The 12,799-nt window shown below is 42.1% G+C and overlaps 1 protein-coding gene across 3 annotated transcripts in view; it reads right to left on the reverse strand.

Annotated features, from left to right (window-relative positions):
• AKT1 (AKT serine/threonine kinase 1) overlaps window positions 1-12,799 on the reverse strand; it is a 76,483-nt gene that overhangs the window by 6,354 nt on the left and 57,330 nt on the right. For all 3 annotated transcript variants that reach the window (XM_061464152.1, XM_061464150.1, XM_061464151.1), the window contains exons 10-12: window positions 11,484-11,612; window positions 7,194-7,408; window positions 624-711 (exon numbers count right to left, since the gene is read on the reverse strand). In XM_061464152.1, coding sequence (XP_061320136.1) covers window positions 624-711; window positions 7,194-7,408; window positions 11,484-11,612 — 432 coding nt within the window. The remainder of the gene's footprint in view (window positions 1-623; window positions 712-7,193; window positions 7,409-11,483; window positions 11,613-12,799) is intronic.

Below are 12,799 nucleotides of genomic sequence, written 5' to 3' on the forward strand. Positions count from 1 at the left end.
TTGCCCAGAGAAGCTGTGGCTGTTCAAGTCCTGGAAGTGTTCAAGGCCAGGCTGGACCTGGTCTAATGTGAGGTGACCCTGGTCCTGGCTGGGGTGTTGGGAAAAAAATTACCCCCGGGTTTACGTAAGAGCCCTCATTGCTCTGCACTTGCTTATGCAGTCTGATTTTATCACTGACGACTGGAAAAATGCAAAGGAGAACAAACAGCCCATCTCTCACTACTGCTTCTAAGTTTCCCTTCAGGTTCTTAGGAACCAACAATTAGCTCCTGGGCTCACAAGGGATACATCAGTTGATGGCAAGGAATGACAAGAAGAATTCACATGAAAAGCCATTTTAAAAGCTTATATACTGCCTAAGTTTCTAAGCAATTTTGATTGGAAGCAATTCTTTAGTCACAGAAATGAGGATCTCATTGAGCTACACTGTGGAAAAGCAGCTTTGGTTCAAAAGCAACCCAACTACAGTATTTTAAGAAACATGAAACAATTTAGCCTTCCTAAAAACAACTGTAAACCTCTTCCATGGAGGGCTTCTGTATCTTAAGAGAGGACAACAAGATGTGAAACATTCAGTGTATCCACAGCTACAATGCACTGTAGGAGAGCAGTTGTAAAAGTACCTTTTTCTCATATACATCTTGCCAAACAATGCCAGCAAAGAATTTGTGCTGCATAATCTCCTTGGCATCATCCGGACCGCCACCTAACCTGTTTGGGGCAAAATAAGTAATTAGATGTTTGAGTACAGTTATTTTTCCTCATACAATTTTTACTGAACAGTAGGCAAAGAAATTCTGAGTTTATATAATAGATTTGGAAGCCTTTGCTTCATATTCGTGTGCAAGGGCTGCAGGAGAGTCTATTTTAGGCTTCGACACAGTTCCACTCAAAGATCTGAAAACATGCTAACACACAGAATAAAGGTCTCTCTTAAACAAAGGGAAAAAAATATAAAATCACAATTCCAAAGACCTGCCCTTCAGGAATGATGTTGTCCTAGGGAGCACAGCAGATGCTGCAAATAAAAGGTCTGAGCCACAGACTCTTCTCTCTAAATTAACAAGTGACAACCTCTCACAATTTTCTAGAGCAGAGAGATGCCAGCAGTAAAACTGAATTTGATTTTGAAGTGTAAGAGAGGCAAGGATTTTTAAGACAAACTGATTTATGCAACCTGATTTAAATTTCCATTAAACAGTTGACAACTGCAGTGATAGTATCGTGTTGTATGCAAATCTTTCCTCCTCCCTGGCTTCACAAAAGCACAAACGGTGTTTTATTGACTTAAGGTTTATCAGGATAAAGCACTTTCATTCCAAAATAAAACTGTCCACACAGCTTATAGATGCAATCAGTTTAGTTGCAGTCTTGAGCTAACAGATACTTAAATTTTGCTGTGGAGGTTAAAATGTTCTCCAGAAGACTGAACCACATCTGCAAGCAAAGGCATGCACTGATAAAACAACACACATACTAAATAATCAGCAGGAGACTTACTTCAGGTAACAAGGTTAAGCAGACGCTCAGGATTTTAAGTGTAAGAGGTGCCACCATGTTCATCCAGGCTGACCTCTAGGATCTGCCTGTTCCCTGCTTCTTGGTGCCACTGGCAAACTGAGATATTATCCCTATTTTAAGAGCTTGGAACAATGGCTTTCTGTGACCAAGGCAAGAGCTATACTGCTACAGAAAGAGGGCCAAGGACAGTTCTTTGAACCTGAAGCTAAGCTGCCTGGTCAGACCTCATCCGTGCTGCACAACAGCTGGCTCTGACTCTCCTCCAGGCCACATGTGGTAACCCTGCTGCCCTAACACATAATTATTTGGGAACAGAGGGGAGGATGTTGGTTCAAAATATCAAAGATAACGTGATGGCTGTGCTAAAGCCCACTGAAGTGGTATTTTTACAGCCTGAGACTGCACTGAAGGGACAACCCTACTGAGAAAATGTTGGATAATCATTTAGTGCAGAGGAGTCAAATTCAGTGACACCTCGTCCAAACTGCTGTCTGGGAATGGATCCTGGTGCACTCAACCCTCTCAGCTGTGCCCAAACAGCATCTTCAGAGAATGCAAGCTGAAAGAGGCCACAGCTATACCAGAGAGACCAAGCAGCAGAGGTGCCTGGCAGTTCAGAACCCATGATTGCACAGTAACTTAAGGGGTCTGCTTCTTCACATTCCTTCATGAAATGCGCAGTAGTAGAGGGAACGTGTACCCCAGTCTTACAGTAGCAAAGTGTAGGGTGATGCTCTCCTTCCTCAGGTAAGCTGTAAGACCAAGCCTAAATTGACCCTAGAGCCCCACAAGCCTAAATTGACCCTAGAGCCCCACAAGCCTAAATTGACCCTAGAGCCCCACAGGCCAAACCAAGCCAGATGATGGCTCTCCCATCTGCCTGGCAGCACATTATACAGCTGCAGAGCAGCCTGGAACAGAAACAAACTCCAGGGCAGCCTGGGAACAGAGACAAACTCTGTGAGTAATCATCTCTCGGGTGGTTCCACACAGACCTAGAGGCTTTGCCAAACCTCTAGCAGGCTCCCTGTTGCTTCCCCAGTGCAAGAAGAGGAAGGCCAGTGAAGAAGAGGAAGGAGTTGATCCTCTTTATCCACAGATACCAACACACTGCCCTTCTGCACAGAAATTCGGGAGTGACTACAAGCTAAAAAGAACCTGAATTGTGTTTTGCAGAAGCAACCAGGAAGGCTGGCTGCCTGCAGCCACGTATGAGTGTTTTGGAGGATATGTTAGCTAATGTGAGCCCTCGTTCCATGAAGGGCAAACACATACTCAGGGAAATGCCAAGAAAAACTCCAGATGTTTTACTTACCTTTTAAAAATCTGTACTATTAAACAAATCCATTCAAAATGAGCAGGGGAATGATAGAAACCTCATATTTTGGATATGGACTTATTCCAACATACACTCTTTCCTTTCAGAATTATGAAAGGATCCTCTCAAAGAGAACAAAATTAAATCAGCACCTAATGCAAAAATTGCAGTTAAGCACCAAGAGCTGAACGAGCAGCAGCTCTGCCTTCCTAAGGACATACTGAAAAAAAATACATCAGGAGTAACAGTTCTTGAAAAGATTCTTGTAAAATCAGGTTAAATTCTGTGCATTTAAGTCTACAGGGAGAACCAAAAATAGTATAAACAGGACTCCACAAACTAAGGGCAATCAGCTATGAATCCACAGAGAGATCATGTGCAAATATCTTTAAAAATTTATGTACTGTATTTTTATATATATATAAAAATATAAATATAGCATCTAAACACACATTCAGCAGTGGAAGTATTGCTATCATAGGCCAGAAGATTGCAGTTAGTGGATCACAGGAAAAATATTGTTTTTCTGCTTCTCCACATAAAAGTAAACAGTGCTCAGCACCCAAGTCCGTTCCCAGCTCTTTAAGAAGAAACCTACAAGCTCCTAGTTTTAGAGTTAAAAAGCTTCTACAGCAAGGGCAGCCCCAGTGGAGGAGAGTGGGCAGCACCACTTTCTCTCTGCCCTGCCAAATAATCCTATTCATAAGGTTGTGCTTCACCATATTAGGAGCCACAATACAGACGCTGACTGGGGGCCAAATCTGAAGACACTGTCACACTTTTAGGTGACAGATTTCTGTTGTTTACAAATTCACACGTGTACTGTTCTCACCCAAGAGGTTTGCTCAAGCCATCTACCCTTCCCATAGCAGAGCACCACAAGCAGACATAATGCTGTAACTACAAATCACCTCCTTTCACAACTTAAAAAGACAAGGAGTTTGGTTTTCATACAGGTAAAAGCTTGATTGACCCTGATACTGCTGAGCATCTGCAGCCAAAAGAATAAGAAAAGTTAAAAGATATGCTGGTTTTTGTGTGAAAAAATGTTGACTGCCTCCTTCCATGTGATACATGGCACAAAGCAACAAAGGAGAATTTTAGGTCACAAGAACAGGAAATATTTACAGAATAGATTTTTTTTCCTTCTTAGGGAAATTAGGGCTCACATTACAAGATTAACAAACTTCTAGCAATCCCAAAAGAAACTTCAAAATTCCTTTTCTCTTACAAAATGGATTTTATATGACCAAATTTAGGAAACACCATGATTAAAAGCAGAACGCAATTCACTGTTCTCCACATTTTCCCCATATGCCTGAGTCTGAGACTGAACTGGCATTGCTGAAGGCAGATGCTAAGACTGCTTCTATATAACCAGCTCAGTTACAATAGGTAATTAATTCACTGATGCAGGTCACAGTTTCCTAGCTCCTTGACATTTAACTTAAAATATCCACATCACTGAACTGCATTATATCAACCTTTTGTTGTTGGTGGGGTTTTTTTTTTGAGGATTTTACAGGAAAGGACATCTCCCATTTTCATTTTTTTTTCTTGGTTCTCACCGTTTCCTCTGTCCCACTCTGAAGTTCATCAGCAGTTACTAAATGCTGTCAATTCTGACACAGACAGCGTTACGATGACACCAACTTCTGTCCACCACTGGGCTTTGTGGAAGAGAGAATTTCTGTTGAATTACACAGTGGCTCCCCAAAGCATCATCAGCAGGCTAATGTCAACCAGACTATTGCACATTATTTAACTTTTCACTCAATGGATTTTTGTAGCTATCTGGCTGGGGTTTTTTCAGTATGGCTTCATGAACTCCCTATGAGTCAACTACCAAGTATGCCGGGCACCCACCTGTTGTGGTTTAAGCCCAGCTGGTAACTCAGAACCACGTAACCGCTCGCTCACTCCCCACCTTCTTCCCCCACCCCAGGAGGGATGGGGAGGAGAATCAAGGGTTGAGATAAGAACAGTCCACTAACTAAGGTATAATATAAAACTACTACTACTACCACCACCAATAATAATAATGACAAGGGAAATAACAAGGGGAAAGAATATAAAACTAAAAGGGGAAAAGGGAAAGAAAGCAAACACAAGTGATGCACAGTGTAATTGCTCACCACCTGCCGACCGATACCCAGCCCGATCTGAGCAGTGATCTGGGCCTTCTGGGTAACTCCCCCCAGTATACATACTGGGCATGACATGCTCTGTATGGAATACCCATTTGGCTAGTTTAGGTCAGGTGTCCTGTCTCTGCTTCCTCCCGGCTTCTTGTGCCCCTCCTCACTGGCAGAGCATTAGAGACTGAAAAGTCCTTGATCAGTGTAAGCATTACTTAGCAACAACTAAAAACAACAGTGTGTTATCAATATTGTTCTCAGGCTAAAGTCAAAAACATAGCACTGCACCAGCTACTAAGAAGGAGAAAAACAACATTTACAGCTGAACCCAGGACACCACCCCAGCACACAGATCACACCGCAAAAAGAACATGAAAGTACAAGGCCAGGACTCAGGACTTCTACACCTTGGGCTCCCAGCTCAGTTCTCTGTACTGCCTGAAACACCATGAAGTGTAGGGGATTTGTGCAACTGTAGCTTCTTTTAAACAGTTGGGTGAAGAGTGCTTGGTGAAAAAACAGTATTTAAGAATGGTCCATGATCCAAAAAGCTTGGGAAGCATCAGTGTAACTAGCAAGCTCCAGGCATGTGTGCAGGCTTGTCTGTAGTCTATAGTTATTTCTATCAGCAGCATGAAAAATCATCTGTCCAAAAGATCAAGAGCATCGGAGGTTCCAAGCCTGCAGAAGATACACATGAAGAAGTGGCTATATAAAGCGATCACATTGTGGAGTAATTATTTGCATTGGGAAAACCTTGTAACTAGAAACAAGTGGGCATTCTTTGTAAACAAACTGCATTTTTGGTCATCAGAGATGCTCCTTTAAGAACAAGTTACAAGAGGTGCCGCTTGTGTTTCTAGTGATTGAAAGGTCCCACCTGAATAAGCTACAGAAGGGTCACAACTGTACTTAAACCAGTGCTTTCCTGGACTGGAATCCTCTTGGCAGGGGCTGCAGCCACATTTGTTCGCAGAGCAACAAACTGGGAGGCTGCTAATCAATTACACCACCTTCTCCTGGAGGTTCCCTTGCAGGCACTGGGTTCAGGAGGGGTGTGCAGCTGTTGCCACCTAGTACAAGGCTGGCCACGTTCCTGACTACAGCTGTTCCTGGTTCCCTATGTCATCACCAAGTTGAGCCCTCTGGTAGTACAAATTGTAGATTTGCATTACAAGACATCTCCACAGGGTTTTCCATCAAAAACAGTGATGGAAATAGCCTACAGTGATGACAAATCCCTGCTACAAGTATATACGGCAAAAAACATTTTCCTGCTATGTGCACGCACGCACACATACAGACTAAACAAACATCAGAAAGCAAACTGGAATACTCTGCTTACACCTCACATGAAAGATTTCCTATATGGGGCCCATCTACAGTGGGAAGTTTCAGGGCAAGGGATCATAGGCAGTGTCACATTATTTGTTTTAAAAAAGTCTGGATTGACAGGATGGCAGGTTTTAAAACTGATGTTTATCTTTGTGTAAAGGTCAACATCCTTTTTGGATCTTGTTTTATTTAGCCATTACAGGCTTGGAGTTCTTGGTTGTTGTTTTGTTGGGGTTTTTTCATGTTTTTAGATCGAAGGTTACTTTTTAAATAATACAGCATAGCAGGAAACCCGCTCCACAACAAACAAAAAAAATAACAGGGAGAGTGGAGAGCAGCTTATGATCCACAAGAGCCATTGGATTCATTATAACCAGAGGCAAGGTTAATTTGCTTAGTCCCAGGCTATAGTTTGAGCTAACGGCAGCCACCACATTTTGAAGTTCACCCTTCTGATCAAAGCTGCTCCATGTCACTATTTCTGTCGTCAGCTCATGTCAGAAGTTAAACCACAAAGAGGTCCACTTGCTGCATCTTGGTAGATGATCGCTTTGAATGGATTAGAAACAAAACTACAATTTTTGTAGAAATACCTTCTTCAATTTTAAAGAAACCAAAGCTAGCACATGTGTGCATGCAACAGCCCTTTGTGCAGTACCATTTGCAGCTGTTTTTCAATGATGATGATATGGGCACTTCATATGGTGGCACAAAAACAGTCACTTTTAAGTCACCTGTCTTGAACAGTTCCCTTTCACAGACACGCCTCTGCAAAGCACAATCATTAACTTCTCTGTGAACCCTTTAAAAGAAAATTTTTTGCCCTTTTTTTTTTTTGTATTTCTGAGGCCATGAATGCTTAAAAGTTGCGACAGTCTCACCTTTGCTTAGGATCTTTCTTCAGCAAACCTGACAAGAGAGATTTTGCTTCAGGTGACAAAGTGCGTGGAAATCTAATCTCCTCCATAAGGATGAGTTCAAAGAGCTTTTCGTGGTCCTGATTGTAGAAAGGGAGCCGGCCACACATCATTTCATACATCACAACTCCTAAACCCCACCAGTCCACTGCACGACCATAGTCATTGTCTTCCAGCACCTGCAGAAATGTAAGGAAAAGGCTTTAGAAGACATTCTCAAATCAGGCATGAACACAGAACTTGAGAGGGAAAATTTACTCCACTAAATTCATCTCTTCATGTCACAGCTAAATCTACCAGCGGAGTATTTGCAGAAGATCCATTTGAAAAGAACTGGCATCCATGTTCACTGCACTAGGTGAGCAGAAGGGAAAAAGGCAGCAGCGGGTACATTATGGCAGCTTCCTTCTCTTCTCCCTCCCACCCTCCCTCACATTATGGTCGTGATAAGTACAACTTTCAAAAGCCCCAAAGGCTAAGAACTGTTCTCACCTTACAGAGCCAGCTGTTAAATTCTCACTTATTCATCACAACCTGTTCCAAATGGGATCCAGTATTCTAGAAAAACCCCAACCTACCATGAAGCCAGTGCAGGGAGAAGACCGTCAACCTGTTACTTCACAAGCAACAAGCCAAACATTCCCATCATCTTCATATCAACCTACACCCCCCAAATGGTGGCTCTGCACATCCTGAAAGACCACCCACAAATACTAAATGACTAGTCGACATTAAACACTAAGAGCTAGAACACCAGTCCTTACATTTGACCGGCTGTAAGGCCATAAAACAGCAGTCAAATTGTCTGGAAATGTTTCTCCTCCTTCCCTTTACCCCCCCCCCCCTTCCAAAGGTACTTACTCGCTAGCTCTAACACTCCTGCCTCTGCTTAGAGAGCTGCAAACCCAAGATCTGTCACTGGGGTGGACTTCTCCAGGGTTCACAGCAGAAGTCCAACCCAGTTCAGTTTTCCCTTGATACTTTAACCTAACAAAGCCACGGCTGGTGCAGGGACTCGAGACCCCAGCAGTGCCCTCCATCTCTCCTGCTTGCTTGGGAGAAGCCCTGTCACAGTGCATTTCTGATCTTCCACACTGCAGGTTGCTGAAGGGAATGTTTTGTGGCTTATGGAGTGGATGTTAGAGGACTTCTGTAGACTTTGTGTCTCCTGTGCAGTTGTCTGTAGCTGACACCAAGCGTCTCATATTCCAGACCCTGTCCTCAGGTTTTAGTTGTCATCTTTACTTTTTCCCCTGTCCTCAGGTTTTAGTTGTCATCTTTACTCTTTTCATGGGTTTGCAGTGAGCTGCTTACTTTTGTAAAGAGCACAAATAATGACTGCACCACCATCTGGTCTTCTTGTTGCATGGTGTCAGCATAAACTTTACACTGCTACAATTCAGAATACTGTACGCTCAAAATTAAAAGGGTGAAAGAGCCAAATTAAGTTGAGGCAAGTTTAATAAAAGCAGGATTAGAACTTCTTCAAAACCTTGCTAAAGGTGTTTTGCACACAAAAAAGAGGCATCGAGACACTCCATGTAACAACTGTTTGCACTCTGCTTCTCTCTATTCACTAATTATTCCCCTTAATTATCTGAAAGAGGGAAAGGGCCTGCAGTAAAATCAAAAGGCTGCCAGGTATTAGATTACCCCACATTGGTCTATTTACAGCATCCCCTGCTGTATGATTCACACTAAACGACAGCTGGCTGTGCAGCTGCCCCATATACGTATATGGCTGACACAGCTGCCAGCCGGACAGGATTCCAGGAGCCAGCCCTGTCCTTCCCGAGGCATCGCAGCCCTGCAGCTCGCAGGAGATATTGTGTGACAATGCAGTTACAGCTCTCTGAGTTACCCCGTTCAATGAGCACTTCCTGTTCACACTACCCTACACTTGGGATTCTGAAAATAAAACAGTCACAGGCCTCCAATTTTTGTTTTTATTTTTTAAACTGCTGCAAGAGATGCAATAGGAGAGATTGAAAGAGAAAACACAAAGGCCTATGCTGTGTGTGTAATAAATGCTACAGTTGCTTCTGAAATACAGCAAATACTTTGAAACTCACTCCAGAAAGCGCATTAATACTTTGAATTATAATCTAGATTACTAACTACAACTTTTGCCTTCACCTCTGTTAATCCTAAACTGGATGTAAAACGTGTATTTCTTCAAATCTCTTTATCACAACCAGCATATACTCATGTTAGTGAGTTTTACACATGTTGCACAAAACACAGCAATGGTTTTAGTATGAAAAATACACCGTAACAAAACAGGTATTGCACTCATTCATGATTTACTACCACACGCAGAATAGCTGGGGGGCAGTAAAGTAACAAGGTCATTTCACTTACATTATAGGATCACCATTTCCTAACGAGCAGCTCTACACTGCTGCGAGATGGAATTTGAAAGAGAAGGAAGAACAGCTGTAAACATCACAGCCATTGATGCATCTGACACATCAAAGTTGACATGGTTCAGTCACTGTCATCCATGCACGAGATTCCAGTATGAACCTAAAACCAACGATGTAACAACTGTACAGACACGCTGCTATGCCAGAGTCAAGTTACAAATGCAGACAAGAAGATTGAGACCCTGCTTTAAGGATGTGTGACCCTAAATGCATGGAATATCACTCACACACAATTTCCAGATTTTTTGCATGCTATCAACCAGATGACAAAAGCCTCCAGAGTTTAGTTAGAAAGAAACAAAACCAAAACAATAAATAGTTTTAGTCTCCTCATAAAATCCTTGACGAAAAACTGAAGTTCAGCAACTGCTTTTAAGAAAGAAGCTAAAAGAAAAGCCCTATTTATGAATAATAAACACTCTGTCATGCTGCTAATTACTCCCTGCATCAGTAAATCTCAAATTGTGGTGCATGGACCCCAATTTAGATTCACTGAAGACTTCTGGTGATCCATGGAGAGCTGGCAGCTATCATGAGACTGGCTCCACCTCCTTGATGCAAGCTACTCTGACAGGTGCCCACGTTCTTCATTATTACAGAGACTGGAAGCCCTTGAAAGCAGCTGGCAGTTAAGAAAAAAAGAACAAACAAAACCAAACAAAAAACAAGAGCATGCTGCCATTGCTTTCAAGCAGAGATCAGCAAAGGCTGATCAGCAAAGGCACCAGCTTTCAGTGGAAATGCTCCTCCTCCTCATCCACTTTAACTTTCCATACTTTGTACTTCTGCACAGTTCACTGAAGAAAGGTTTGCAATGCCCAAGTCTCCCGCCTCAAAGAAAGGCTACATCCTGGCTGTGCCAACAATATATAATCTGCCAGCACCCCAAGACTTGCTTCTGCCTGTGCTCCAAGCTGGATGGAAGTCTTAACGCCGTGGGCAGCAATGCACCCCTTCGAGGCAACCAGCCCTTCTTGTGAGGCACATGAGGTTAGCTCAGGTTCCATGCCCTGCTAATGCAGTGAGTCTGCTTCCAGACAGCTCAGAGCGTGGGCAGAGAAAACCAGAGTCTGCCTGAAAAATACCACATATACATATATCCTCTATCACACAACTTCCCTTTTGATCTTCTTGTAACTAACTCACAGCTATAACACCACCTGTGTTGCACAGCTCTCAGGAAGAGTATTTCCAGAATGAAAGTTGAAAACACATGTTTGTGTTTTACACTTACAAAAAAAAAATTGTACAAAAAATCCCCAAAACATCAGGTTTGGGAACTGAGATCCTCTGCTTGGATATATTTCCTCTGAAACCAAAAAGTTTAAATTAAGACTGAGAAATACCTCAGGCTCTTAACAGTCACAAAACAGTCCATGCTTCTACTGCGTACCATACTATATGCTGTGAAAAAACTTGGTCTGTTCTGTTCTTAAAACATGTTGCCTTATGCTGTCCTCAAAGAGTAAAAGAACTGGAGAATACTTTCACTTCTTAAGCAAAGATGTAGAATTAGAAGTGATTTAAAAGGATTTGGGCTTTTTTTTGTTGTTATATTTCTGACACAAGGAGCAAGCACTGTTCCAGTAAAATGGAAATACTCCCTAAAGCGGAAGGAAGGTACTACTGTGCCTGAAAACTGCCACATATCGTTATGCTAAAGATATGTCCCAGAACATGATGAATGAAAAGATTCTCAGTATGCGTTGTTATGTAACAGTAGTTACTGTATGAACACATTATGGTACAGAAATTATTCTGTACCGCTACTGCTATCATGGATGGCATTTAAGAAAATAATTTAGTACAACAGCCAACGTAAACCTACCTCTGGTGCAAGATACTCTGGAGTGCCACAGAAAGTCTTCATTGTTGCTCCATCCTTGATGCCTTCTTTACATAGTCCAAAGTCTGTTATTTTTATGTGTCCATCTTTGTCCAGCATAAGATTTTCCAACTGGGAAGACAATCCAAATGAAAGACATCATTACACAGAACATGCACTGCTCCTCAGCAAGTCCATGAAGGAAATTAATTTCCGCAGATCAGTTTTCAACCTCTTTCTCACTGGGGTCAGAACCTCAGTAGCTGCCAAAGCACATATGATGTAAATATGCATTTCTATCACTTTCGTTAGTTCTTTATGAAACGTTAGGTCACCAATTTGCAGTCTCTGGTAACTGATTATATATACACAGAGAATACAGAATGTAGACATTATATTAACGCTTCTATAGTATTATCGCCAACAGAACACAGCTTCTTTTAAACATATATTAAGTATTGTGCCTCACAGAACTTCATCCCTGCTTTTACTCTAAGCGATTTTAGGAAATACACTGTACCAGTAAAGGACAGCAAATGAAACAAAAATCAAATGCAAGGCTAAGGAACAACCTCCAAGGAGACCCTTTACACGAGAATACAGACTTACCCAGCATGTGGTTGTGGTATTTATCCTAGCCTGCACCACTAATTTTTTTAAAATGCCATCTAGATTTCAGAATAAAGTTTCCACTGTGTATGAAGTAAAACACACCTTCAAAGGAGTCATGGTGATACGGGAGATAAAATCCCAGCAGGAATCCCAAAATGACATAACCTGAAAACATTCCACAGCAAGCTTCACTGCAGATTGCTCCTAAATGAACTACCAGTATCCCCTCAACCTCACCTGGAAACACTTCTCAGAAAACAAAAAACCAACAAAAACCTAGTAACCAAGCTATTGTTTAATTTTCCTCAGTTTCCCAAGTTTGCCTGCCCTGAGATTTCTTGTTTGGTTAGGTTTTAGAAGCGTTGCTTATTTTTCTTCCTTCTGTGCTCACCAAACAAATAAGCAACTTGAGGCTTATCCAATTTTTTCTAACTGCAAGCACGTACTACGAAGGTAGTGCTGCGCAGCACAGCGCAAGGAAGTGCAACATACACGTACTATAAATTTGCATCTATCTGGTAAGACCTGGCATGAAAAGCCCAGGATTATGTTCCACCATGCAGAAGAGCCAGCAGGGTTTCTCTTCGAACATAAGCAGGCAAGCGTAAATGCAACTCAAGCAGCTCACTACCCCTTCATATTCTCTGAAACATTGCCAGGGTCCTCATAAATGCATTATACAACCTAATATAGAAGTGTTTAGGCAT

Source organism: Pezoporus flaviventris, unplaced genomic scaffold, assembly GCF_033815535.1.
Source record: "Pezoporus flaviventris isolate CSIRO_AGI_PZ_B2104156 unplaced genomic scaffold, CSIRO_AGI_Pfla_v1 ptg000036l, whole genome shotgun sequence".
Taxonomy (NCBI): domain Eukaryota; kingdom Metazoa; phylum Chordata; class Aves; order Psittaciformes; family Psittacidae; genus Pezoporus; species Pezoporus flaviventris.